Below are 25,354 nucleotides of genomic sequence, written 5' to 3'. Positions count from 1 at the left end.
TGGCTGATGCCTATGAAGCAGCTCCATGCAATGATGTGACCCCAGGGAACTGTATTTGTGCTGAACAGCACGTGGCCAGTCCTGACTGCACAAGGGAAGTCCATAGCTTGAAGATTTACCTTTCAACAGAAACATTCTTCAGTCATAAAATAATAGTTAAAATGCATTTTTACATCCAAATTGTCGGTTAACTCATTACAATGCTTGGCATCAAATTGGTAAGCACAAGAATGCTGCTAGACATATGTCATTAGCACAGGGCCGTAATATCCTGTATGCTCCCTAGTCCCTACCCGCCTCCAGCAGCATAAAATTGCAGCAGTCTTAGAATTACTGTTGCAGGGGGGTTGGAGGGCTTTGTTTGTTTGGTATGGGTTTTTTTCATGTTTTGTTTTCGGTGGGGATTTTTGTTAGGCTTTTTTTGTTTGCTTGTTTCTCGTTTTCTTCACAGAGAGATAAGTAGGAGGAGAGGGAATAGCCTCAAGCTGCACCAGGGGAGGTTCAGACCGGACATTAGGAAAAACTTCTTCACCAAAAGGCTTATAAAGCACTGGCACAGGCTGTCCAGAGAGGTGGTTGAGTCGCCATCCCTGGAGATATTTAAAAGACAGGTAGGTGAAGTGCTTAGGTATATGATTTCGTAGCGGACAGGTACGTTTGGGCTGGATGATCTCAAAGGTCTTTTCCAATCTAGTGGTTCTATGGTTCTAAGAAACTGTAACATATCCTACATTTAATAATTCAAGTCTCAATATTTCTAGAGACCTTTCGTATCTGCCATGTTCCAATGCCAGTCTTCTTCCCAATTTTGTAAATGAAATTATGTCTGTCTGCAAAAGCAGTCTCATTTAACACTAATTACAGAATCCATAAAGAGATCTTTGAAATACAAAACTACTCATTTTTTCTGGATTTCATTTTCCCACCTAAATGCAAACTAACGCAATGTGCACCAAAAAGACAGTCCACTATAATAAAGAGATAATTACCTCTGAATATATATTTGGTTGCACAAAACTAAAAGGGACAGAAGCAAAAAAATTACCTCCTTTTTGGGAAACCTTGTTGGGAAATGAAGCCATTCATAAGCTGTTTTTCTGGTGATGCTGGGATCAAGAACCCTGATTTGAGTAGATTTGTATATCATGTTCAGAGCTGGTTTCTTCCAAAAGCCTTTGGCACTCTGTAATAGGCAAGCAAATACACATTTTTAACAGCTATGAAGAGTTGAGTTCGGTTTTGTAGCAATTCTAATCAGAGTAAAATCCAAGGTTCAAGAGGAGTGTTCAGCCCCTCAGAGTTCAACAAAAACATGCACCAAGTTGTGCTTCTGCAACAGAATAGCCCACTACAGCAGCAAAGGCTGGCTAAGGCCAGCTGGAAAACAGCTTTGCAGAAAGGTCCCTGATGGACAATATGCACCAGTAGCATGCCATAGAGGCAGTAAATGTTCAACATGCACTGGACAGCATTAATAAAAGCACAGAGAACAGGTAGACAGCAGTTATCGCTCTCAAGTGTATCACACTATGCCCTCCTGCAGTCTCACAAATGCTGTTTATGACTCCTCCCTGTGCAAGCATCACATCAGGCCAAGCTTAGCAGAAGGCCACTAAAATAGCTGGGGGACTCAACCACACAGCAAACAAGAAGGGTCTGAGGAGGGGGTTGTTCAGCCCACATTCAACTATCTGGTAGGACTTTACAAAAAAAGACAGGATCAGACTCCCCTCAGAAGTGCACAGTGAAAGGATGAGGAGAAATTATTTCTTATAAGGGTGCTGCAGCACTGAAATACAGGTTACAGAAACATCCCTGGAAACACTCAAAACTTATCTGCAAAGAGGCTCTGAGAACCTCATATGGCTTTGAACATGTCTCTACTTCCTTTCAAGAGGGTTTTGAACTAAAGGCCTCCAGAGAGAGGTCCCTTCCAACATTATTCTGCAGTTCTACCAAGTGCACAGGACAAAATAATCTAAGGGATGTCTACAGCACACATGTCAGAAAATGAAAGAGTGTTAGGAGGAAGATACAAAGGTATTTCCAAGTTGAAAACTGAGTGAGGAACTGATCAAATATGTGGGTGAGGAGGAGGACAGAAGCATTTATGGGAAAGGGAAGCCGAGGAGATTCAGTGCTTCCAGCTAGGAGAACTAAAGCTAAAAGCAAACCAGGTATTTCATGCAGCGTGCGGCAAGCTAAGCTAAAGTGCATGAATAATTAAACTCACTATTTTCTGACCACTTAGTATCTCCCAAAGCCACTTCAAGTCACGTGGTTTGAAGGCAACAAGAACAACAGTCGTATTGGGGTCATAGTGAATCGGATCAGAGAAGATGGATTCTGGGTAAGAAAGGCGGAAAGTCGTCCTCCTTCCAACATCCTCTTCATATCCTATAACAGGGCCATTATTCATTCTGCATAGGACAGAGACAAAGAGATGGCGATGACTACCCCACCCATATCCTTACCGTGCAGTGGCTGGCACGTATATTAGTCTGTGGGGCAGACAATGTGTCCAGGAGGGTTTAGCAGACCAGCATTTGCTTATCACATTACACAGTGGATGACCAATCATGAGCTGCACTCACCCGCTAACCCAGAGGGATTAAGCACATATGGGAACTTAGCCAAGGTAGTATAGAATGCAATCACATGATAGTTTATCGTGTGTCACTCAAGCAGGCGGCCTCCTGATTTGTCTCAAATGCAGAAACCAGAGAAGAATAAAGAGAATATCTGGCTTGGAGTTACCTATTGCTAGATGACCCAGGTCACATAGGATGCAATTCAAGAATGTTTTAATACTCTTTACTGTCTACAGCATTCATGGACAGGGATTATGACTGTGTACCTGATGCTGATACTTCTCTATGATGGGAGTTTTGGGTGGTAGTTTGGTTGTTTTCTTTCTTTTCCTTTTGTACTCGCATAGCTGCCACTGCTTTGGGATAGAACAGATTAATCAGCAGTGAGCAGGTGGGTCAGGTCTTCTCTTTTCCAAGGCGTTAGAGTGGCTGTGTTTAAGCCTATGTTTGCTTGGTGGCTGTATTGCATATCTTTCAGAGAATCAGGCACTCCATGTATGCTTTATTCCTGCCAAAACCAACTTCTCTGAATAGAAGGCACATTGCTTAGCAGCAAATGTTTGCAAAACAAAGCACATAAACAAAAGAACATTTCAAAGTTTTATCAGAAGAAGTTCTTAAATACAGAATGCACACACTGCCTCTTTGTTCATTTACAGTATGCACTATATTTCTGAACCAGTTTTGAGTATAGAGCTGTTTTTAAATGTGACACCAGTCTCCAAAAAGCTTACCATTTTAAGAAGTGCAGACAGACCTACACAGAACCCAAATTCTTGTAAGAGCTTAAAAATAATTTGTAGAACTTCCTTGTATTGTTACGCTACAGTGAAAATAAATTCAAGGTGAGGTGGTTTTAGTAAAACATGAAACTGTTAGGCAAGTAAAATTTCCTGAGAATGCGGATATTAACTGGATCACCTTTTGTAGTTTTAAATTCGTAAGATGAGCTACAACTGAAGAACTCCAGGCTTTGTATAAAACTTTATGGTAGTGCTTGAAGACTGAAACACTGTTATTGAAGCGAGAAGTGATGGCAAAAAAAAAAATTAAAAAAAAGAGATTTTGTTCAATATTCAACCTAATGTTGAAGGAGACTGAAAGAGCAGCTTAGATGTCTTAGTGAAAGAGGTTTCAGGCATACTATCTGACAAGGCACCTACAGGCAGAAGAACTGCTTAATCAGTTACCATCTCAGTCCCTGCAAAGAAGGAAATGATCGATCTCTCTTACTGTGCAGAAAGTTCTCATGATTAGCCAAATAGTTCTTTTTCAGTTTGCTAAGCATTTGAACATTTTTTCTTTTCCTCTTCTTGCTTGTTACATTCTGAGCACTTACCCAGCTTCCCTAGTGCAGAGGCCTCTCCTTCAGACCCCAGCACCCTCTGGTAGGTCAAGACAACTCAAACTTTGAACATGAGCCAACACATTTGAGGGAAAGCAGCAGACATCAACATCATCCTCAACTAACATTTATATTGAGGTAGACTCCCCAGTATAAACATTACCTTTAATCCACATGCCAGCACAGGGATAAGACAGCCGCAGTGTCGAAGGTGACGCAAGGCTGCCTGGGATGCTGGCTCACAGCAAGGGGCACATGCAGGGCTCTAGGCTGTCACATGCTTGGATCCATCCCTGATGGCAGCATCTTGCAGGTGTGTGCATCCATATATGATGCAGACTGACCACACAGTGGTTCTTCCCCCCCATATCCATCAGTCTGTATAATAAAATACCAATCCTTTTTTTTTTTCTTAATTTTTTTTAAATGAAGGCTGACAGCAACTACTACTACAGCAACAACTACTCGCTGACAGCAAAAGCGTGTTAATTCTTTACATGCACACAAAAAGAAAAGGAGATACCATTTACCTTATTATTACATCATATGAGTCTATTTTCTCCCCCAACGTCTTATTTCGAAGTACTCCGCCATTACCAACCACAACACACCGTCGACAGGCAACACTGTAGAACAAACAGTACTTTAATATGCATGGCTTCCCTTGCTTCACACTGTTATAAATGATATAATGGCATTTCACTCATTTATTTACTAACTGAGCTTCAGTATCTTTTAGGCTCCTTGTCCCCTACAGAGCAGTCTCCGTGCTGTATCACACTCCAAGGCTGCTTTTGAAAAAATGCAGCTGTACTATTTCAGGGACTGCTAAAGTCAGGTAATTGCTTCTGTCATGTTAAATTGTATTTATACACATCCTTTTCCCAGTGATTCGCTGTTTAAGATCATTAACTAGAGTTAAGTGATATAAATGCCATTAGATAAATTATCTTCCACAATGCTTCGAATTTGTCATGGTCTGGGCCTATCAATCAGGATAGAGTATGTCCGGAAAAAACTAACTCAAAGCAAGGTGCTTCTGCAATGCTGTACAACTACTATAAACAGCTCCAACACAATCTACAGCAGTAAGATTTAGGTTTTACTTCACAGGCATCTGAATCGTACATATGAAAAATCTTAGCCCAACAACACATGATGGCTCTTCACATGAATATAATTATAATGATTTTTCTCCCTCTATTTAGAAAGTGCTGTCTAAACATGTTAAAACACGTGCCAGGAAGTACGCATTGTCATGACATAAGTGATATGCTTGATTAAAAGTTCATATGACCAGATTCCAATCAGACAGCATTACTAAGTACATAAAACATTTCCATATAAATTCTACAACATAGTCAAAATAGTAATTCCTTTCAAATTTAGAATATGTTTACAAGTTAAAAAGCACCCAATAACGTATTATGCAAATGCTAAACTTATGAAAGTAAATTGTAATGGTAAAATTTTCCAAAGAGTTCCCCAGGTTTGGGAAAGATTTTCCAATGTTATGTTTTGCTCTGTGTTGTCTTATTTCAATGCTAGTAAAATATAAGCTTCACTAAAAAAAATAAAATAAAAATAAAAAAACAAGGCACAGACAGGCCTGGTGTTCCTTTACTTAAGCAATTTTGCCTCTTTAGGGAAGGTTTACATCTATCCAGATTTCAGTTGAGATGGAGTTAATTTTCTCCCCAGCAGCTGCTGTGTTTTGGATTTAATATGCGAAGAATGTTGATAATACACTGATGTTTTTAGTGGTTAAGAAATCAAGGACTTTTTCAGTTTCCCATGCTCTGCTGGTAAGCAGGTGTGCAAGCTGCTGGGAGGAAGCATAGTCAGGCAGCTGACCCAAGCGGGTCAAAGGGTTATTCTATACCACACAACGTCATGCTCAATATATAAATGGGTTGAGGGTCAGGGTTCTCTGCTCAGGGATGGACTGGGTATCAGTCAGCAGGCAGTGAGCAATTAATTAATTTTGTATATTCCATTATCCTCTTTATTATCCCTTCCTTTGTTGTTCTATTAAACTGATTTTATCTCAACCCATGAATTCTACTTCTTTCCCCCTTTGATTCTCTCCCCCTTCCCACTGGTCAGGGATGGGGAGTAAGCAAGAGGCTACTGGTTGGTTGGCTGCCTGCCAGGTTAAACCACAACAATAGCCAATGTGTAAGAACACAAACTTCTCCTTACGGAAGAAGCACATCATTTTTTGTGGCAAAATGCTTCTTTATTTGAACAAAAGCTGTTCTTCAACTTGGTTGCAGTAGGAACAATGGCAAAATAAAAATGTAAATATTCCTTTCAGACGCAAAACATGCTCACAGCTTACTGAGGATGAGTCACCTCACCACTCCTATATTTCTTTAAATAAGAAAGAGGCCCTATGTCACTTCTTACCGTAACGGACCTAGCCATAAAAAATACTGTAATCTGTATTAAATGTCCAGTGTAGCACTTTATGCAGACTACTTAGCATCCTTCTCCTCAGATGGAGAAAGCTGTTTTTTCAACTGAGTATTATTCAATATCAGTGAAAACAGCTTGTTCCAGCCTAGATAGACCAAAAGGTCAATGCATAAAGCAGTTCCCTATATTTCCTACAGAACTGTTCACGCAGTTATGCTGTACTGCATGCAGACTAGGAAAAAGAAGCCAGGCCCCAAAGCAATGCTAAAAACCTGAAGCTTACAGAAAAGGCAGAATAAGAAGTAATGACAACTGTAAAAAGTATTTAAAAATAAATGCTGAAACGGCACCTTCTCACCTGCTGCTCTAGGGTCACATCTGCAGAGGAAGTTGCCTTTAAAAGCATATGTGCGTACATACATACATATGTATATGGATAAAATAGTACTGTCAAACGCAGCTCCCAGGGTGGGGTGGCATGAAAAAAGCTGGCACACTTTTCTCTAGTGTTTCCTGAACAGATAAGTAAAAGTCAAGTATTCATAACAATATTTCCAGCTACTGCCACAAGTCCAGGTGACGCAGTACCTTGGAAATTAGAGTGAAAAATTTGTTACACCACCCTGTCCTCAACTATGCCCACTCCCTCTACACCCACAAACCCCTTCCCTCTCTGATCCAGGTCTGCTTCAGCATGTTCATTTTCCAATTAGTTTTTCAATCCAGCTTTAAGATATGCTGAGAAAGCAGGGTGATTAACATATGCTTCTTGCAAAGTTTACAGTGGGAAGAAAAGAGCAGAAATTACCCTTTTACTGAATTACACAGCTCTATCAGAGCTCAAAGCATGACCTTGGGCTACAGACAAGCAACAGAGACCCAAAACAGCTAGAAAAGAGGAAAACCGGAGGAAAAAGATGTGATTGGTGGGGTGATGAAGATCGAATGAGGGAGAGAGGGGAGAAAAGCATTGAATTAGCATATGGTTGTATCGTGTTTTCCTGTCATTCATACCATGCCTCTGAAAATCACTGAAAAGTTTCAATAATCTCAAATCTCTGAATTCACTGCCACCAAAAGTTACGTGGCCACAGTCGGGTAACCAAGGTACTAACCTCATCACCACAATGCAAATCCTAAACTGCTACTCATATTCTACCTCCTAGTTTTACCTCCTGGGTAAAGCATCCACCCTCAGTGCTTGGTGTACCTCCTTGGTTTGACAGTGACTGACAAACAATGCATGAACTCATCTTCAAGTCTCAATAAGATGCCAGAAAACTTGCTCCTAATCTCGCTGAATATTTCTTTTTATGCTCTGACTACTTGGTGGGAATTCACAAAAATGATGTCAACTCCATTATAAGTAATTTGTATTATTTTAACCATGATAAGCAACCAGAAAGTTACCTTGAGGAGGCACTCCTTGTCCTGCCCCTTGTAGATGAACTTTAAGTGACCCCTTATGCTATCGACCTTCCAATGTTTGGCAGAGGCTATGATTTAAGAAGCTTCTTTGCTATGTCAATCCCTACCTACTAAAATAATGCCTTCCACCCAGGCATATTACTGAAGAGCTCTTAGAGCTCTTCTCCTCTCTGCACTGTGCAGCTGGGACATAGCAGAACACAGGGTAAAGAGTGTGAAATAAAATGAGACTTTACAGTTGGGGAAATCAAGGTTTGTGCAGCTAGAGAATCTAAGTTCAAGTTGAATCTGAACTCTCTTCCCTCTTAGTGGCAGATGCAGACTAGATCTTGGTTATGGCTAAGAGCTGACTAATACTACTTGGATAGAAAACAGTGAAATTGGAAATTTAATTAAGCTTTCAGACTCCAGTACCCTTAGTAATACGCACATTCAAAAATAAAGCTATCCGCTGCCTTCAGGTAAACAATAAAGCATCTAACATCAGTATGTGAATTTTTTAAACTGATAAAGTCAACAAGCAGATCAAATCCTCTTGATGAACTGTACATGAATACAGTCAAACAAACTATTAAAACCAGCTTCTAATCTCTGTCAAGCTCAGGAAGTCAAAGCAGGTCAACTCAAACAAGAAGTCGCACATGAATATGCTATTTCTGAATTGACTCCTCCTCTTATCTCCCCCCTCCCCCCCAGCATTCAAGTGTCTCCAGTTATTATTAAAGTTAATGTTCACACCAGCACAGACTCCACTGACAATGATAAGCAGGAAGAAAATGGTTTATACTAGAGTAAAAAAAAAAACAGAACATGATATCACAGGAAACCAACACACAAAATGGAGATAAAGAAACTGTAAAACGGCTGATCTGTATTCAAAGATTTAAGTTAAATAAACTGTCCTGTACTTACTGTAGGTCACAAATCACCACATTGATTTTCAAGAGACTGTTAGTCCCAGATATCTTTTCCAATACCACTTCTCAAAGTTTCCTTTTTCATAATGTTTTCATATTAAAGACCCCGAACAAGTTCACACTCACTCTTTCTCCAAGACAATAAATTGGCAAGATAAATAAATTCAGATGTCCTTAAATAACATTAGATGTGCTACAACTGAAATATAACAGACAAACATCTGGAGGTCCAGTTTACGACCAATAGCCGGTTGTATTGATGAAAGTGAAAAATATTAAAACCTCAGCTATAACAACTGCTACTGCAATGGTTTGAATGACTAAGGGATTGGATTTAGGTACTAAGAGATCTGCTTAGAGGATAAATCGATCCTGATGCAAATCACAGAGTAAACTGATTGCCAATATCTAAATGCAATCCCTCTAGCCATTCAAACTATTGCCCTATTCACATGGTGTATAAGAGCCTCTTAATCTCAAGGCCAGGGATTAGTTTACATATTTTGTTTATACAGTGATATGAGAAAAGAAACATTTTCCTAGTCTATAAAAGAAAAATATTGTGAAATGGAAGCATAGCCTCTAAAGGTCAAAAGGCTTGCATCCTCCACATTCCACTGAAATACTGTTTCTCTGAAAAAGGAAAAAGAGTATCTCTACCTCAACTCCTTTGACACACACCCCCATAGTCAGCTGAGGAATGCAAATTATTTCCTTTGAGGTTACTTGGTAAAAAGAGGATACAGAGGTCATATCTTGTTGACTCAGGATTGTATAAGTGCATTTATAAGAATTTACTGCTGGTTTAACTTAAAGTCCTGAGTGCCCAGCAAGTAATTGCCTCACACAGGCTACTGCACTGAAGTCAGCAGCACTGTTCATTCCCAGTTTTGGGGAACTAGACCTTTACACAGTCAGAATTCCTCCTAAGCCTGGAAAAAGGCACTGTTCAGAAAAAAAAAACCTTCATAGGCAAAACTGTACGCAGTGAGCTAAGTCACAGAAACACATAGGTTTGGTGCTCATATAGCCTAATATTTGTTAAAACACTTTAAAGCAGGTTCCCCCACTCCATCCCAAGAAAAGTTTATAGGTAAATTCAGTTTGCATTCTACCAAGGAGACTGAATTAGGCAGCAGCAATGCAGAACTGCCTAATAATTCTGTTACCATATTACTAGAGAACGTTACTAGGATTAATTCCCAAAGTGTTTCACATTTAAAAGCCACTCTGTATCTGTAAAATGTGTATATAAATCACTGCCTTACTACTGCGATTCACGCTCTAACAGTGCTATACACAAAACCTGATGGATCTACAAAGAACACATTGTAGTAAGTCATTATTCACTTAATTATTTATACCACCGTCTATTAAAAAGTAATAGCTCTCATTTTGCTTCAGTGCTACTAAAGTATATTCTTTTTATTAAAATTATGTGTAATTCTCAGAACTACTAATCGTATCTTAGAGAACCTGCATGCAAAGAATACCAACTACCTTACTTTTCATCAATAAGACAGACACTTCCATTTTAAAAGTACTGTGCTGTACTGTAAGGGTTTCTACTTTACAGCCAAAGCTATCATAGTGCTGAACTTGTGATTTCAGGAAATTTCTAATATAACGGTTGGCACTACCCTTCTAACTCCAGAAAAAAGACTAGCCTTTGACAGCCAATCCTGTATAAATTAACCTAATTATCACACTGATAGAGAACAGGGTTTTTTTTCCTTTTTTCCCCCCTCTCCCTAAGAGTAAACCTGAACATCCTAGAAACAGATACTAAACATGGGGAAAGGAAGGAGTACGTTCGGTGAAGAAAATGAAAATTCGGTATTAAACCCAAGATAATTCTTAAGCTTCAATACCAATTATTTTGTTCATATTCAAACCAAAGTTTAATTTAAATGTGATGCTGGCATTTGGCTTGAAACAACAATCTTGTGTTTGATCTCCCTGATTAAGAAAAATCAAGTACAGCCAACCTTAGCATTATGTGCATTCAACTCTATTAAGATGCCTGCATATTAACATGATACGTGGCAAGCTGTCAGCCCATTTGCTAGACTGCACATCTAAGAATTCATTTGCATCACTTCGTAAACACAGGATTTTAGTATACTTACCGAACCTACTACACTACCCCCAGAAAAAAGATCCCTCCCCAAAAAAAACCCAACCCAAAACAAACCCCAACAACAAGAGACATACACAGAAAGGCCATTCAAAAACAAACAAAAAAGTCTCAGCAGGAGTAGCTCTAACCAAGAGAATTTTAAACAGTACAATCTAATGCAGCGGAGGCAAGTTCTCTAATGCATGCGCCGCTCTGCACCACACCCTGGTTACTCCTGAAAAACCAGGAAGAGACTTTCCTGGCTGCCATCATCCTCTTCATTCACAGGAAAGGAAGCTAAGCATACACATGAACAAGGGTGTGCAGCAGTCCAACAGATGCAGTGGTATGGGGATATGCATAAGATTCCTTTTGCATAGAAGCAGTCATTAATTAGCACCTGCTTATCTCAAACATTCTCTAGACACTGACATTAAGAATGACTTTGAAAGGAGATCGCATTCAGTTTTTAAGGGGTGGTTTCACTTTCCTCCAGTATAAAAAGGCACTACAGAAGACGACACTGCATTTAGCTAGCAAATTGTAAGAAGAAACCTCTAATAAGATCCCTCGCAGAACTATGATTCTAGAATACTGGTGCTACATATGTTTAAAACAAAATTTATTTAAATGTTAGAATTGGTTACATATTGCTTGGACACTGTTGGTTAGATCTGCATCTTGGCTAACTTCAGCCATCTCAGGCTAACACCACTGTCATTCTTTTTCGGAAAAATATTAAATATTAAAAATAAAATGAACAAATTCTAGCAAATAAACCATCTCACCTGTCATCTTCACTAAAAAGTCCACAGTTTTGCAGTCTTGACAGGGCTAAATGAAAAAAATGCTCTAGAAAGCAAATATAAAGAAGATTAATGATAACACCCAATGCTTTCCAATATGCATGTCACCTTGACTACAGCATTTTCAGACACAGTTTTTACGCACTATGAATAAAAAAAAAATCAAAATAAGAACATTTGTAATTTAGGGCCACAGGTCAACTACAGCAATGATGTTTATCAGAGTCCACCTCTGGGAAGCTTTTCCTGCCAACAGCCCCTTGGAAGCTGGAAACGTGCATGGAATTTGTATTGAAAAAAAAAGTTTTAGTTATAGTAAATAAGCATCAGAAGAGTTTCCAAGACCTGCATCCTAATGGACTTTGTTTTGCCTTCTGCCCATCTCCAGCTGAACCAGAAGCAGCCTTGACCCAAGAGGAGGTGCCACACACCCAGAGACAGCTGACAGTGTTACATATCTTGGGGAAAAGACCCCAAAGGAGCATGTGCTCACCAGCAAAACTGGGCAGAGGCGCCTTCCCAGTCCTCCCTTGGTGGTCAGGCAACTGCTGGACACTCAACATGCCTCTAACCATGAGGGGACCTCAACTCATTCCAAAACATAAAACATTTCCTCACTGCAATCTGATGTGTGTGGGAAAAGGCACCATCCTCATTACACTGATGGAGGGAAAATTGAGAGTTTAAAGCCCAAACCCACAGGGTACTAGGAGGGTGCCCTGCTTCAGTATTAAGAATTCTGGGACTTGAGACTTTACATCATTTCTGAAAGGGCAACTAAGACCCTCAGCGTCTCTGGCCCTATCTGCTCTGCTCTGAACAATGCAGGCAGCAAGCATGAGCAGGCAAACGCTTTGCACGGGTACAGCACCCACATAACCATGGCAGTAGCCCTTGCAGCCCACAGTGACACCTTCACTAGTGGGAGAAGTAAAAGGGAAATTTTGCCGATATAACTGCCAAAACCTGATGACTTCTGCCTCAGGAGGACTACTTCAATCTGTTGCTCGAACCCCGTCAAACAGCCCCAGCTACGATTTCACCTAGAAAAGCACTAGCTAAATATCTTCAGCACTCTAGCTCACATTCAAACAAAAGCAGGCTAAGTAAGCTCCGCTCTTCCTCACTCTCATTTTTTCAGAGCTTCTCTGCTAAAAGGGGCAACCCCAACATGGTGTTGTGAGGGACTAAAGGCCATTAAGTAATCCTTTCAGGAGTATCTAGAAAAGGGTTGGCATTGCTGAACAGGAAAGACAAAGGCCAGATTCAGGTGGCCTTACACACCATTTAGATATTTCTGCTTAAAAACAAGGTACATGGAGAACACAAACCTGCTCTCTTTATTCCATAAGGTAGTTCAAACTTATCGCTCCCGTGAAACTCCGCCACTCTGAGAAAATCATTAGCACACAGGAACGGGTATGTTTTCTCACCACTAATGAAGAGACAAAGCCAGAAGTTTAAAAATCCACATGATGTATTTGAATAAGCCACTAATTCATACAATTGCTTTTAAAAAAATGCTTTCTATATCCTACTTCAAGTTATTACCATTTTTTAAAAGAAGAAAATTCATAAACACAAAGAAAGTAGGTGACAGAACAGGGGAAGATTTTATAATGGAAAATACAGGTAGAGAGTGAGATAAAATTATTTTTCTGCTACTATAAGATATATAGTCATTAAAATTGTATGACTGAAGGCTTATACCACGAGACAGCATATTTAAAAGAATACGTAAACCACGAATAACTTCATGTTTGAAAAGTACATAACAGATGCAGCAAGGAAAATTAAGAGTTATTTATTAAATTGTCATATATAATAAGAATGGGATTTGAAAAAGGTGTTTTAACTTGAAAATACCATATCCTGAAAATGTCAGCTTATTTGAGATGCACTCCCATTCCAAACAAGTGGCACTTCATGGCTGTGTTGACATTAGTAAGTAGTTTGGGGCAGTGGAGGTATATCCATACAGAAAAAATGCATGGAGTTCTCACGATCACATTACACACACCTCAGGGACTTTTCATTCTGGACTAACTCTAGTAGGGTCCCACAGATTGAATACCCCTCAGCAGCTGAAGCACACGGTGTGCTCCTGCAGTGCATCTTCTAGCTTAGCCAGAAGCCAGATGTTTCAGCGGAGCCCAGTGCACATGTGCCGGGGCTGCTCTACAATAAGAACCACGGTATGTGGGAATCACAATGTTTGCCTCAAAAGTGCATTCCTCCTGCAAAGTAGAACATGATGGCATCACACCGTATAGTATCAGGATAGAAAGAATGGGTCACTTCTTTCATCCAAAGGCAGTAACCACAAACAAGGGTTATCTCAAAGCAGGGAAGAAAGTCTTTATTACCATATCTGCCAAGTCGAGCCAAAAAAAATGAATAGTAGACCAAACCCTGTCACATGCTACCATACCCTGAGCTTCAATCTTAAGTCTAGGAGCATTCATGGAACTAGGCGACTTTGTAGCAGTCCTGCATACTAGGTTTTATATTAACATGTTAACACAGAATTATACAGTAAATGAGAAAACCTTATGTTGATCATAAACACCCACAGCCAGCATAACTTGTTTCTCTACGAAGAATATTAATAGCTGTTAAAAAAATTTCCCTTTCTCAGTTTCACAAATCAAGCATCTCACTAAGCACTACATATTCAGAAGATACTAACAGTAAAAAGAAAACCAAAACAGAAACTAAGGAAACATCACAGCCCACACACCAAGATCTGGGCCATAGGTTACCCATGCACGAGCAGCTAACTTTGAGACATCATGCACTAAACACCTATGTTAAATTTAATAACGTCCCTTGCTGTTCAGAAGGAGCTGGCAATCTTAGACATAATAAATAATTTACCTACTGCAAAGACATTAATTCTGGCTCTGGTTCCTTTCCAATAAATAATTCTGCCAGGTTAGAAATCCTTTCAACCTCCCCAGTCTATTACCAAAGTGAACTGACTAGATATTCAGCTCACACAAACTATGACTGTAAAGGAGCTATGGAAATATGCAAGAGACTGTTCTAGCTCTGCATCTGTCTTCTCACCAGGCATCTGAGTCCATTCCTGACCCCTTGCTCAGCAACAGAGCTATCCTGCTGTAGAAACATTTTCTTATACTCAAAAAGGACCAAAAAAAACCAAAAAGCAACAATGGTGTCTTTGCTTAAAGCTTCAAGACTTCTTCAGCCAGTGCTTGGTCTAAACATTTTTCCAAGCTATTAGGGCAATACTCGATGTTTGTTCAGGTAAAACACAAATTCAACAATATAGCCTGTCTGCTTCTGGTCCTGTAGCACTTCCTTGATCTTCCTCTTTTAAGACTTGTGCTTCTAATAGCAAAAACTCCTAGTATTTCTCCACAAATATCTTGGATACACTTTTGTGATCAGACAGCTCTTTTGTTTTGGGTCAAAGCTCTTCGGTTTTTTTCAGACTGCTTCTTTACAAAGGAAGCTTCCTATGAGTATCTTGAAGTGAAGGACACCTACACACAATTTAACAATAATATCAGAAGAACAAAACCATGAATAACCCCAAATTTCACTGACATTGAATTCCATTAATAATCCATTTAAGGGGAAGAATCTTGTATCATTAAAGACTGGATGATTTTTTTCACATTTCATACTTCTCTTTCCAAATAAAATGAAGAGATTTTCAGAACTTCTCTGGTCCTTGGCTATTACATAAATACTTAGGTACCAACAAATTTTCATCTTTTAGGTCCAGGTTCTTAAGAGCAGAATGACTGACTTGTCTTGGACACAAAGGGCTCTTTTACAGGAAAAGCATGGAAGGAAAAAAAATTAAAGGCTTGTACTTCAATCATTAAAATAGTTTCCACTGTTGCTAACTACAATATCTGAAGACTAAGTATTTATTTATTCAGTATATACACCAGCATGTTGAGCTAGTTGTGTGATATTGCTCAGATGCTGATCAGTTGCAAGCTAAACAATTTGAGTTGCCACAAACAAGAAAAGCAGCAACAAACCCAAGCCCAAAAGCTGTACTTGCAAAGGTAAATCAACATATAAAATAGTCCAGGATAGGTAAACAACCTCAGTCAGCACAGCCTTTCCTTTCCCCCTCCATTCCCACAGAAAACTCACTCCAGTAAAGATTCAAATGCTGGTTTCAGGAGACAAGAGTCCAGCACGTTTCTTCTCTGCACAGCCGTAGGTGGCAGCCTACAAAAGAAGAATTTCAAATAAAAAGAAAGAACAACCAGGCGTAGCAGCAAGACAGCAAGGAAACTTGGACAAGCCGAATTAGTGAAAGCTGATTACTGAGTTACCACCACACCAAATTTTCACAATTGTCTCTGTCTATATTATAAAGATGGATCTTTGTTGTCATACAATTACTTTGACTAGTAGTAACGATTTTTATCTCACGGTGCTGCTCCAAGGGGTCTGCAACCTCCCTTGCTCAGCAACTATCAAAGCCATAACCTGAGGGGAGATCTCGGGCCCACCTGCAGAGAAGCAGGACACTTGGGCTGGGTCACTCCTGCAGCCACACCAGAGAGCATCACCAGCACTACTCAGAGAAGAGAGGGGAGTGTTGTTTGGAGACAGGAATAAACAGCACCACATAAGGCACTTGAAGGAAAATGAGATTCTTTGGGGAGAAGTCATTGATCTCAAAATAAGGCTCAGACTTACACTTCTAAGCGCATTCCCACCTCAACAATTTAGCCCAATTAATAACAAATACAAAGCCCAGAAGGGACGATAAAGTTCAGCGTGAGCAACTGCATGCATCTGGGTTGCATTAAGAACAGAAGGATGAAAACACCATACTAGAACCACAAGTCAAACAGATCATTAAGGTTAATTGCTTTTAGTAACCTCAAGTTGTCATGTGAATACTGACAATGAGAAAGTATCCTGTGGAATGCATCAGCTCAATGCTTTCCAGCATCAGCCTCACAGACAGCATTTTGTAGGACAGCTTCGGAAAGAGAAACCTGCTGTTATATTTTAGCATGGACACTTATTAGTCCCACAAACTTAATTGCAGTAATCTTCTAGCTCAAGATCTGCTTATACACACGCTTGCACATCACAAGTGAACCACAACTCTGATTCATCAAATTTTAAACACAAAAGTTGCCTTCATAGCTCTTCTCATTTTATTCAGGTATAAAACTCAGAATTGGAGAAATTTGGAAGTTTTAAACATCCTTCCAACAATTCATTCCTTGTTACAGACAGTCACTATAAGTGTCCACAAATATTAACTAAACGATGGAAACATGACATGGACTAATTCCCTTCTGGCAGACGTTAAAATTGTGTTCATAACAGAAACAGCCAATGGACACAGGCATACAATAAACAATTGAACACAGAGCCTAAGGACAAAGGCTAAGGATTTTAGCCTCAATCCCTCCCACCCGGCCAAAAATCCCACCACAAAAATACTCAATTTCTAAACTTACTGGGTAACTCCACTAGTGTCACAGGAAGGAGAAGCCCTCACAGAAGAAGTCTGTCCATAAAAGCTAATCCTGCAAAAAAGGAAATGTCACAGCACTGTGGTTTGCTATAAAGAGAAACCACAACAGAAAGCTCTTTGTATCAATTTTATGCTAGAAACAACACAGAGGCATGTCAACTGCTAGCTTTTAAAAGCTATCACTACTATCTACATAACACAAACACCCTGGTCAGTCCTGATTACAGCTCTGCTAAGGCCCAAGGAAACTCAGCTTCTTCAATAAGCACCCTGAATTTTAGGTTCCAAGCTACCTGTCCCTTGCCTGGAAACAGTGAAGGCTCACTTTCCACAAGGTTGCCACTAGGACGTAACAAATTTCAGTTTTTCAAAACATGCCCACTACACCTGCAGTTATTCACATGTCTCTCCCACATCAGATGTCTAAAGGAACAAGGAGCAGGTCTCTCCCATGTCATTTATGAGACATGTAAAGGAACAAGCTAACACTAAACACGAGGTGGGTGGAAGGGAGGGGGAGGGGAGAAAGATATGGACATGACACAAAAACAATGTCTCTCTCATCACCTGAAAATCTATTTTCATGAAACTCAGAGGAGCGCCCTATCTCTGAGGTCCTGACCTCTCCATACAACCAGGCTCAAGTTCACTACTAGGTTTAAAAGTCACAAAAGAGAAGGGGCAACAGGATAGAATGATCACATTCATTCCCTCAGTGTATAAAAAAAAAAACCAAAACAAAAAACAACCACAAAACAAACACACAGAGCAGAAATCAATTCTATTGATTAGTAGAAAACAGCTGTTCAGCAATAGCAACTCAGTCACATCTCTTAATAGCCACGAAAGCATCTGCACTAGAAGTGAACAAAAGCATCAACATACCAGTAGAGGTTATTTTTCCAGAGATTTCCATGCAGTATAACATACATGACAGCAGCAGCCAGGATGAAAAACAGAAGAATTCGTTTCATGACTGGTAGACCTGAAATGTAAGAGAAACAAGGTAAGAAATTTAAATCCAACTGGCACTATTAAAGTGAACTTTTATAAAGCATCTTGAAACCTACGAAAGGAAATTATTATTACAGTCATTCTCCACCACCAGAAATTTGACAGGGGATCACTCTGGTTTGATTTCTCACACAAAGTCCCAGGAGCTGAACACTGCTCTGCACCTCCCACACATGCATACTCCGCACAGTAACACAGAAGCATCGAGAGGGGCTCACTCCAGGTTCTCTCTGAAGAGACACGAGGAAGATGGGCTCTTCCAGAAATAAATCACAGTAGAAGCTCCTTTCTGTCCACTGGCAGCCCAAAGAAACCAGCCTCTTGGGTCAGAAGTTGGCCTTTACGAATACCTGTGCTTCTTCTGTCTTGCACCACCCACTATCAGTTTTCATAATTACACAGCTAAACAAGAACTTTCCATAAGGCAAAAAGGCTGATGCCGATGAAGCAGAAAAGGGCATGAGCTGCCACAAATTGCTACTGGCTCTTTTAGGATCACTGAATATTCTGTCTGTTTATGGACACTTAAAGCTGTACTGAAGCTGTCTGTTTAGATTCTTGTGTCCTGCATAGACTCCCAACTCCTGACACAGGCCAGACTTCTCTCAGGTGACAGAAAAATGCAGTTTTCACACATGGCAAAGCAAGAAAGAGAAATTAGGACTCAATCTGTGGAATTTACTAAGTTATGGAGAAATGGTTGAGAAAGCATTTGCTTTTAAAGTAGAGTTTTCACCTCATTGGAGAGTCCAGTAAAAGAAAACCACAGAAATATCAGAAGCTCACTTATCTGGTAAGACACATTGGGGGAAAAGCAAGTTCTGCATTGCTCTCGTAAAACACACTGAGCTGCCCTTTCATTAGCTATGAATGAAGTTTTATTGCTTAATCTTCTGAAAGTCCAAAATAGCCATTCTGACCACAAATTACTGCAGAAGTTTACTCAAAAACTATATCCTTCTAGTACTTTCACTTTCTCTGTCAAGTGGAGCAGATTCAATGGACACCAGTACATAAACCTCTACTTGCATATCTGTACTTTAAGTGAAGGTAACAAACAGCTGTCAAGAAAAAAAAAAAAAAAGCTATATGCAAACATACTGCTGCATTTTCTAAGACCAGAGTCTTTAGTCTTGTTTTTTAAATTCCATGTTGCTTTTTAGACTAAATTTGCTGGTTTAAAGCCTGTATTAAACAGCCTTAACGCAATAAAACTCAAGGCAGATACAGCCTCACTGACTTACATCTATATTCTTTATTCTAGTAACATCTTAACATCACATCTTGTATTAAAGGCCAAGAAACTGTGCTGCATTTTATTAGAAATAGAGAAGCAAACTAGTGCCACTCACATAGCTTCACTCATGAAGAAATACTTAACAGTAAACTACTTGTTACAATGACTTGAGTGCAATATACCTCTACTTCCTTACTTTTTTTTCCCCCATATCCCTTACCAGATTTGAATTGTAGGGTCAAAGATGGGGTTTTATAACAGCATCTGCCTGTAACAAAGCCATGCAATGAACTAGCTACAGTATCAACCTCCTCCAGGCTGTCCTGCTCTGTTCAGGATGAAATACTCCTTAGGCTGCAGCTGTTGCAATTTCAACCTTTCTTCCCTTGTTGGGTAGTAACACTGCCTTCCCTTAAAGCTCCAACTCCCTCAACTCTTCAAGAAGAGTTACTGCAAGGGTTTTTTTGAGTCATCCTGAGCTTCTAGAGTAAACTGAGTTTTTGCATTAATTGTGTAAGAGTGTCCCCCTAAAAATGCAAGAACATTACAAAAAAATACACCTACTGGGCTTAATCAAGTGTCATTAACAGCAATTGGGTCATTTAATTGAAAAAAAGAAACTGAGCTCTTTGGTTTTTTGCTCCTTTCATTGTCAGTATTTTTACACACCCCTGCTTTGCCTAACTTTTCTAAAATATGCCACTGAAGTGGAAACGAACTGTTTAGTCCCCAGCGTAATCACTGCAAACTTCCATTAAACAACAGAACATAATGAAGCAGCTCTTCAGATAAAGCTACTAAGGTAACAGCTGATTAAATTGCTGATTTTGCTGATCTTGATGTAAAAGACAACCTTGCTGAAGAGTCAGAGCAGGCCACAAAACAGAGAAGAGACAAGGCAAAGCTGCCCACAAAGGGTCTTTAAAAATCAAATATATTATTCCTAACAGTATAATTCACCAACTGAGGAAAATAAATCATTCCATTTGTTAAGTATTTTCAAAGATATTAATACAGACTGCAAAAAACTTCATTAAAACATGAGAACATAAAAGCCAACATCGTTCTTCAAACAGTATCACATGAGGAATCTGTAACAACTTTCAGTAGCTTATGTAGGACATTCAGCCTGGCACGCTCATGAGAAAGGTACGCTTTTAATGATGCTACAAACTCAGCTCTTGGGAACACAAAATGGTCTTTAATTATGCAGGTGCCTTCTCACCACCCTGTTTCCCAGTGCCTGGCTTCATTCAGTGCTTTGAAGAGAAAGTTCTATAGTCAAGAATTACAGTCTTTTTAGCGACAACTTTCTTAACTTGGTTTAGTAAGCAGAGCCATTGCCTTGTTTATGGAAGAAATTATTCTGGATATATTTTTAACAGTGACAGCATTTTCCAGCTCTCCCTTTCTAATTCAATATAGTTGAGTGTTATGAAAAGTTAATCAAAGGAAAACAAACTCCTACAATGCAAACATTGCACTAGAAAATTCCCATAATCAGAGATGCAAGAAAACAGGCAATTAAGAAGACACAGTTCAGCTGTAAAATCACAGTCACATTTCAGATTATTTATTCACAAGGCCCAGCATCTTGATTTAAGCCCATCAACCTGACTGACAGAGGTCATAGTACCCTTAAGTCAAGGTTGGTCAGGGCTAAGCAAAATAAGGAGAACAGAGCTGGGACTCAATTATTAATTTTCCCTTCTCTTTCTAGTACACACAGTAAAAGGGGAAAGGAGCCCAGCATGCCAATGCCCCACATTCAGGTTTTAGCTGGTCAATTTTCTGAAAGCAAGCAAGCAATGGGATGCATAAGTATTGTAAAAAGGTTCAGAAGCATTTTTTAATAGCTGACTTCCACTCTTCAACTTCCCACCTCCACCAGGGCAGAGCTACAACTACAGAACTGGACAGGACAGACTTTGTCACCATATTAAGAGATCAGCCTTCATCTCCTGTGGGTGGACAGGTCCACCCCAGCTCCCATCAAGCCACCACAGAGACACATTTGGGTATATGACACATTAGCTATACAAGCCCAGAGGCTAATTTTTAATTCCCTGGTGGAAGTGGGGAACCAACACCCTTGTCAGAGCTGCACCTTTACCTACAACTAGTCTTTACTCTTCTACGTCACAGTAAGTGTCGTATCAGATATATACCATTATCTCATAGCCTCTGTTTATCAATTTACATATGCAGTTAAAGTAACCATGCCACTGAATAATCACACACGAAACTAAAGTTGTTGGACTGGACAATCACAGATCACACTAAGAGCACCTTTTTTTCATAACTCTTTGTACAACTTCCTTTAGTTTTCTTGCCTAAAATTGAGTTCTTAATGATACAATAAAGGAGGCTTTTCCATCTATCGTAATTATTTTGTAAATCACATTTGACTACTACTAGAAGAAAACAGCTAATAAATATTTAACTAAAAAGTCACTACTACCAAATTAAATATTACTCATCTGAAAACAATCTTAGCTCCACATTTAATCCTGTGACATTAACTGCTTGCTGCTGCAATTAACTGATAGCATGAAAACTTCAGCTCACTCCGACCTCAAATTCCTAACCCTTATTGTTACGGGGGAGGAAAGGAAGTGAACTTGAAAACGTGTTCTGAGTGGATCTTGAAATTTAAAGGGACATAGTGAAAAAGCATATAAAAACTTAATACAGTTTAAAAAGAAACATCGGGATTTTAAAGATGTAGATAGTATTTTGTGGGCTTGCTTGCAATCACCAGTCCTAAGCACTACTTTCTTTTCATAAGGATGTAGTACATACCCACTGGAACAACTACACAGCAGAAGGATGATCACAGAGGGAGTTCTCATGTTGTCATTTGTCTCAAGCTGCCAAAACATGAGCACGTTTTGGCACATATCTATATAGTTCTTCTGCCAGATCTATACACTACTCATGGTTAACTCTTTCAGTTACTGCTTTAAGTATGTGCATAGTCCATTAATTCCCCCTTTCTTGGAAGGAAACGCTGTAGCAGATAACGTAATAGCACTGCAGCAAAATCTTAAAGGGACTGAAGTGGCTGAATCAGTCCAGAGCCTTCATTCTTTCCAGTGCTCCTTTCAACTTTAGTTTATAAAGAAACAGAAGTTCTCAGAAATATTAATTTTAAAACAGAAGGTAAACATATTGAATTAGCCTAGCAAAGCAGCCCTGAATTAAAACTACATTTTTAAATCTCCTACATCAGTGACTTCATTTTGCAGCGAGAAGTTTAACAGCATCTTAACTGGAAAAAAAAATCTTGCTACCTTGCCCAGCCCCACACAAAATCAAAGCAGTTATTACTGTTCCTGAAGGCCTGCACAAACCATAACACCAAAAACCCCAAGGTTTTACTGTGTCAAAATGTCATTGGAGAATTCCATCACAACACACGCATGATCTTTACCAGCAGCTTAAGATTCCTCCTGCTGGAAGAATGGAAGATAAGACATTTTCCGTCTCCTTCTACCCTAATCTCTTTAAAGAGATGAGAGGATAAGCAGTAAATGCAAAGTTTGCTAGCTATAAGAACTGAAGCCTTCTTCCTCTCCAATAGCACGTCAAACTAGCTGTTTACTTCCACAGCAGCCTGATAACACTGAAAAGAGGCGGTCTTTGTCCACACACAGCTTCTGTTTGTTAAGGAAGGTCTCCCAAGGTTCCCTTAACATTTCCCCTTTCTCCAACAGAAGACTTGAAAAGAAATAGGGAGATAGTCTTTTCTCCAAGTTTTCACCAGCAAGCAATTATGCCCAATAGTATCACAGTAGTAGTGATGTTTAGTAGATTTAGTCAATCCCTGTTCTTTTTAAGTACTACAGCCAGAAGCATTGCCTCTGCTGATTAATGCTGGCATTACTCTACTGGGGAGAGCTGTAGACTAGAGCTATGTCCACCTTCAACCTTTTGCATGGTTGCACACTAACTCTTGCAGCCTGACCTGAATTAATAGACTGGGTTTAGGGCCTAAGGCCTTGCCTCCCTCCCTTTCATCACCCTGCTAATGGTGAAATCTATGATGTACCACAAGAGACTATACATTCATCACCTTGTGGACAATTTGTGTGTATTTTATTCCATTTTTGTCTTTCAAGTATACACACCAGTATTTTGCTCCTCACCAGAACATGCCCATGAGCTCAGTCAAGCAAGGATGAAAAGTAAATCAGTATTTTTCATTGACAACTGCCATTTCAGTTTGCTTCTCACCAAAATCTTCAAGAAGATCTCTGCATTGCTTTCCCTCATACAACTCTCCAGCCCTACTCATAAGCTCAGAAACTCTTCCCACGCAGGCATATCCTTCAGCTAAAAGGTATTGCTAAAGAATCCCAGTCCAATCTATTGTATTTTCATCTCTTACAACCCTAATGTTCCAAGACAGGGCAGCTGGTGGAAGATGAAGATTAGCTCCCTTCCAGAAGGACGCAGGCACACCTGGGAACGAGCACAATTTATCTGTCTTGGGCATAACAAGCAAAGCAGCACCTACACCCTTCCAAACCTTCATCTTCAGCCCTGCACGCTCACCTCATTCCCATTAACACCTTTAAATGCAATAAGTTAGGCATAGTGCCTGGTTCTAGCCAAATATAAGCCCTTTGACATTTCAGGTAAGTCTGTGAAACAAGGTTTTGTAACTTTCCGCTCACATGTAGGAGAAACACCAAAAAGACACGTTATCAACAGGGAGACTTTGGCAAAAGCTGCAAAAATACCTGCAGGTCCCGATCGACAGTCTTATCGCCACGCTCAGACTCTCTTGCTCTCCTCCTTTAATTTTTACCTAATACAACATCTGTTCAATGGTGTAACTCCTTTTACACTCTTCTTCCCTCCCTTTGCCTGAGCACCCAGAAGCTTTTATGTGTTCCCCACAATGGGGCTGGGAACAGAAGAAAAAAATTAAAAGGACAGGCAAAAAGAGATGTTGCACACTCTCAGACTGTTTCTTGGATAGCAAGATGTGTGCACAAGCCTAGGTCAAGTTACTACAAGCTTTTTCAAGCTTAGTAAAACAATCCCCCTTTTGTCTGCAAAAGACTGTTGCGATCCTGTTCCCAGAGATATGACAACCAACGATGCACATTGTTTGATAGAGATATCACTTTGGGACAACCAACGCAAAATTTAATGTCACTTATACTGACACCAATTACTAGCTCCAGGGATGAAAAGCAGGAGTACAAAGCATCAGCCAGCACATCCTGACAGAAAATCCTGATAGGCAGAATACAGTGGAGCACAGGCATTAGGTATCACTGAAATGATCCTCAAAAAGAAGCAGTATTTGGCACAACTGACTGATGTCTAATTAGCCCTGCTGAGAGGCATGTTACCTCCAGCCTGGGGCTATGACAGCATTGCTAATGCCACCCTTGAGATCCAAGCTAATATTTTCACTCAAAATTACCACAGTGCAATGCGGATCCCTGGCACCAGCTCAAGGTGACAACATGCTGCATTGCATAGTGTAGACACACAACTAACACTGCAAACATAAGAAAACTTATATGGATTTGTATTTCTCAGATGGTGAATATTTAATTATTTAGTATTTAATTCTTTGTGACCTGCAAGACAGAAAACGATATTCCCTAATGTTCCAAAAGGGCTTGGGGCCAATTCCAGCAATGGGTACACTTTTTGTAGAACAGTTAAATACTGCTAACTTGACTTTAAAAGTCAGCCCTGGGCAGATCCAAATCCAATTTCTCGCTTTGGGGAGAAGAGGAACAATAATTACTGGATTCTCATCTAACTGTTGCTTTCTAAGCATCACAGATTTTCAGAAGCTTTACCTATATTTACAGTCAAGAAAAGTCCACAGCCTCAGCTTCTTGCCTGGTTTTGTGCCTTGTGATGAGGACTAGGAGGAAATGGACTGTTTATGCAAAGGTGCACAGAAGCTGACATTTTCATATGCTTTTCTTGTCCTGCCTCACCACAGGCCCTCCCCAACGT

General features: G+C 39.8%; 1 protein-coding gene across 3 annotated transcripts in view; it reads right to left on the bottom strand.

Annotated features, from left to right (window-relative positions):
• ST3GAL6 (ST3 beta-galactoside alpha-2,3-sialyltransferase 6) overlaps positions 1-25,354 on the bottom strand; it is a 47,064-nt gene that overhangs the window by 9,854 nt on the left and 11,856 nt on the right. For 2 of the 3 annotated variants that reach the window (XM_069868200.1, XM_069868183.1), the window contains exons 2-9: positions 17,998-18,097; positions 17,096-17,164; positions 15,762-15,839; positions 12,956-13,059; positions 11,607-11,670; positions 4,467-4,562; positions 2,234-2,420; positions 1,046-1,183 (exon numbers count right to left, since the gene is read on the bottom strand). In XM_069868200.1, coding sequence (XP_069724301.1) covers positions 1,046-1,183; positions 2,234-2,420; positions 4,467-4,562; positions 11,607-11,670; positions 12,956-13,059; positions 15,762-15,839; positions 17,096-17,164; positions 17,998-18,086 — 825 coding nt within the window. In that variant the 5' untranslated portion in view covers positions 18,087-18,097. The remainder of the gene's footprint in view (positions 1-1,045; positions 1,184-2,233; positions 2,421-4,466; positions 4,563-11,606; positions 11,671-12,955; positions 13,060-15,761; positions 15,840-17,095; positions 17,165-17,997; positions 18,098-25,354) is intronic. The other variant, XM_069868191.1, reaches the window with a different exon arrangement.

This window comes from Phaenicophaeus curvirostris, chromosome 1, assembly GCF_032191515.1.
Source record: "Phaenicophaeus curvirostris isolate KB17595 chromosome 1, BPBGC_Pcur_1.0, whole genome shotgun sequence".
NCBI classification, from domain to species: domain Eukaryota; kingdom Metazoa; phylum Chordata; class Aves; order Cuculiformes; family Cuculidae; genus Phaenicophaeus; species Phaenicophaeus curvirostris.
This window is presented reverse-complemented; position numbering and strand designations above follow the sequence as displayed.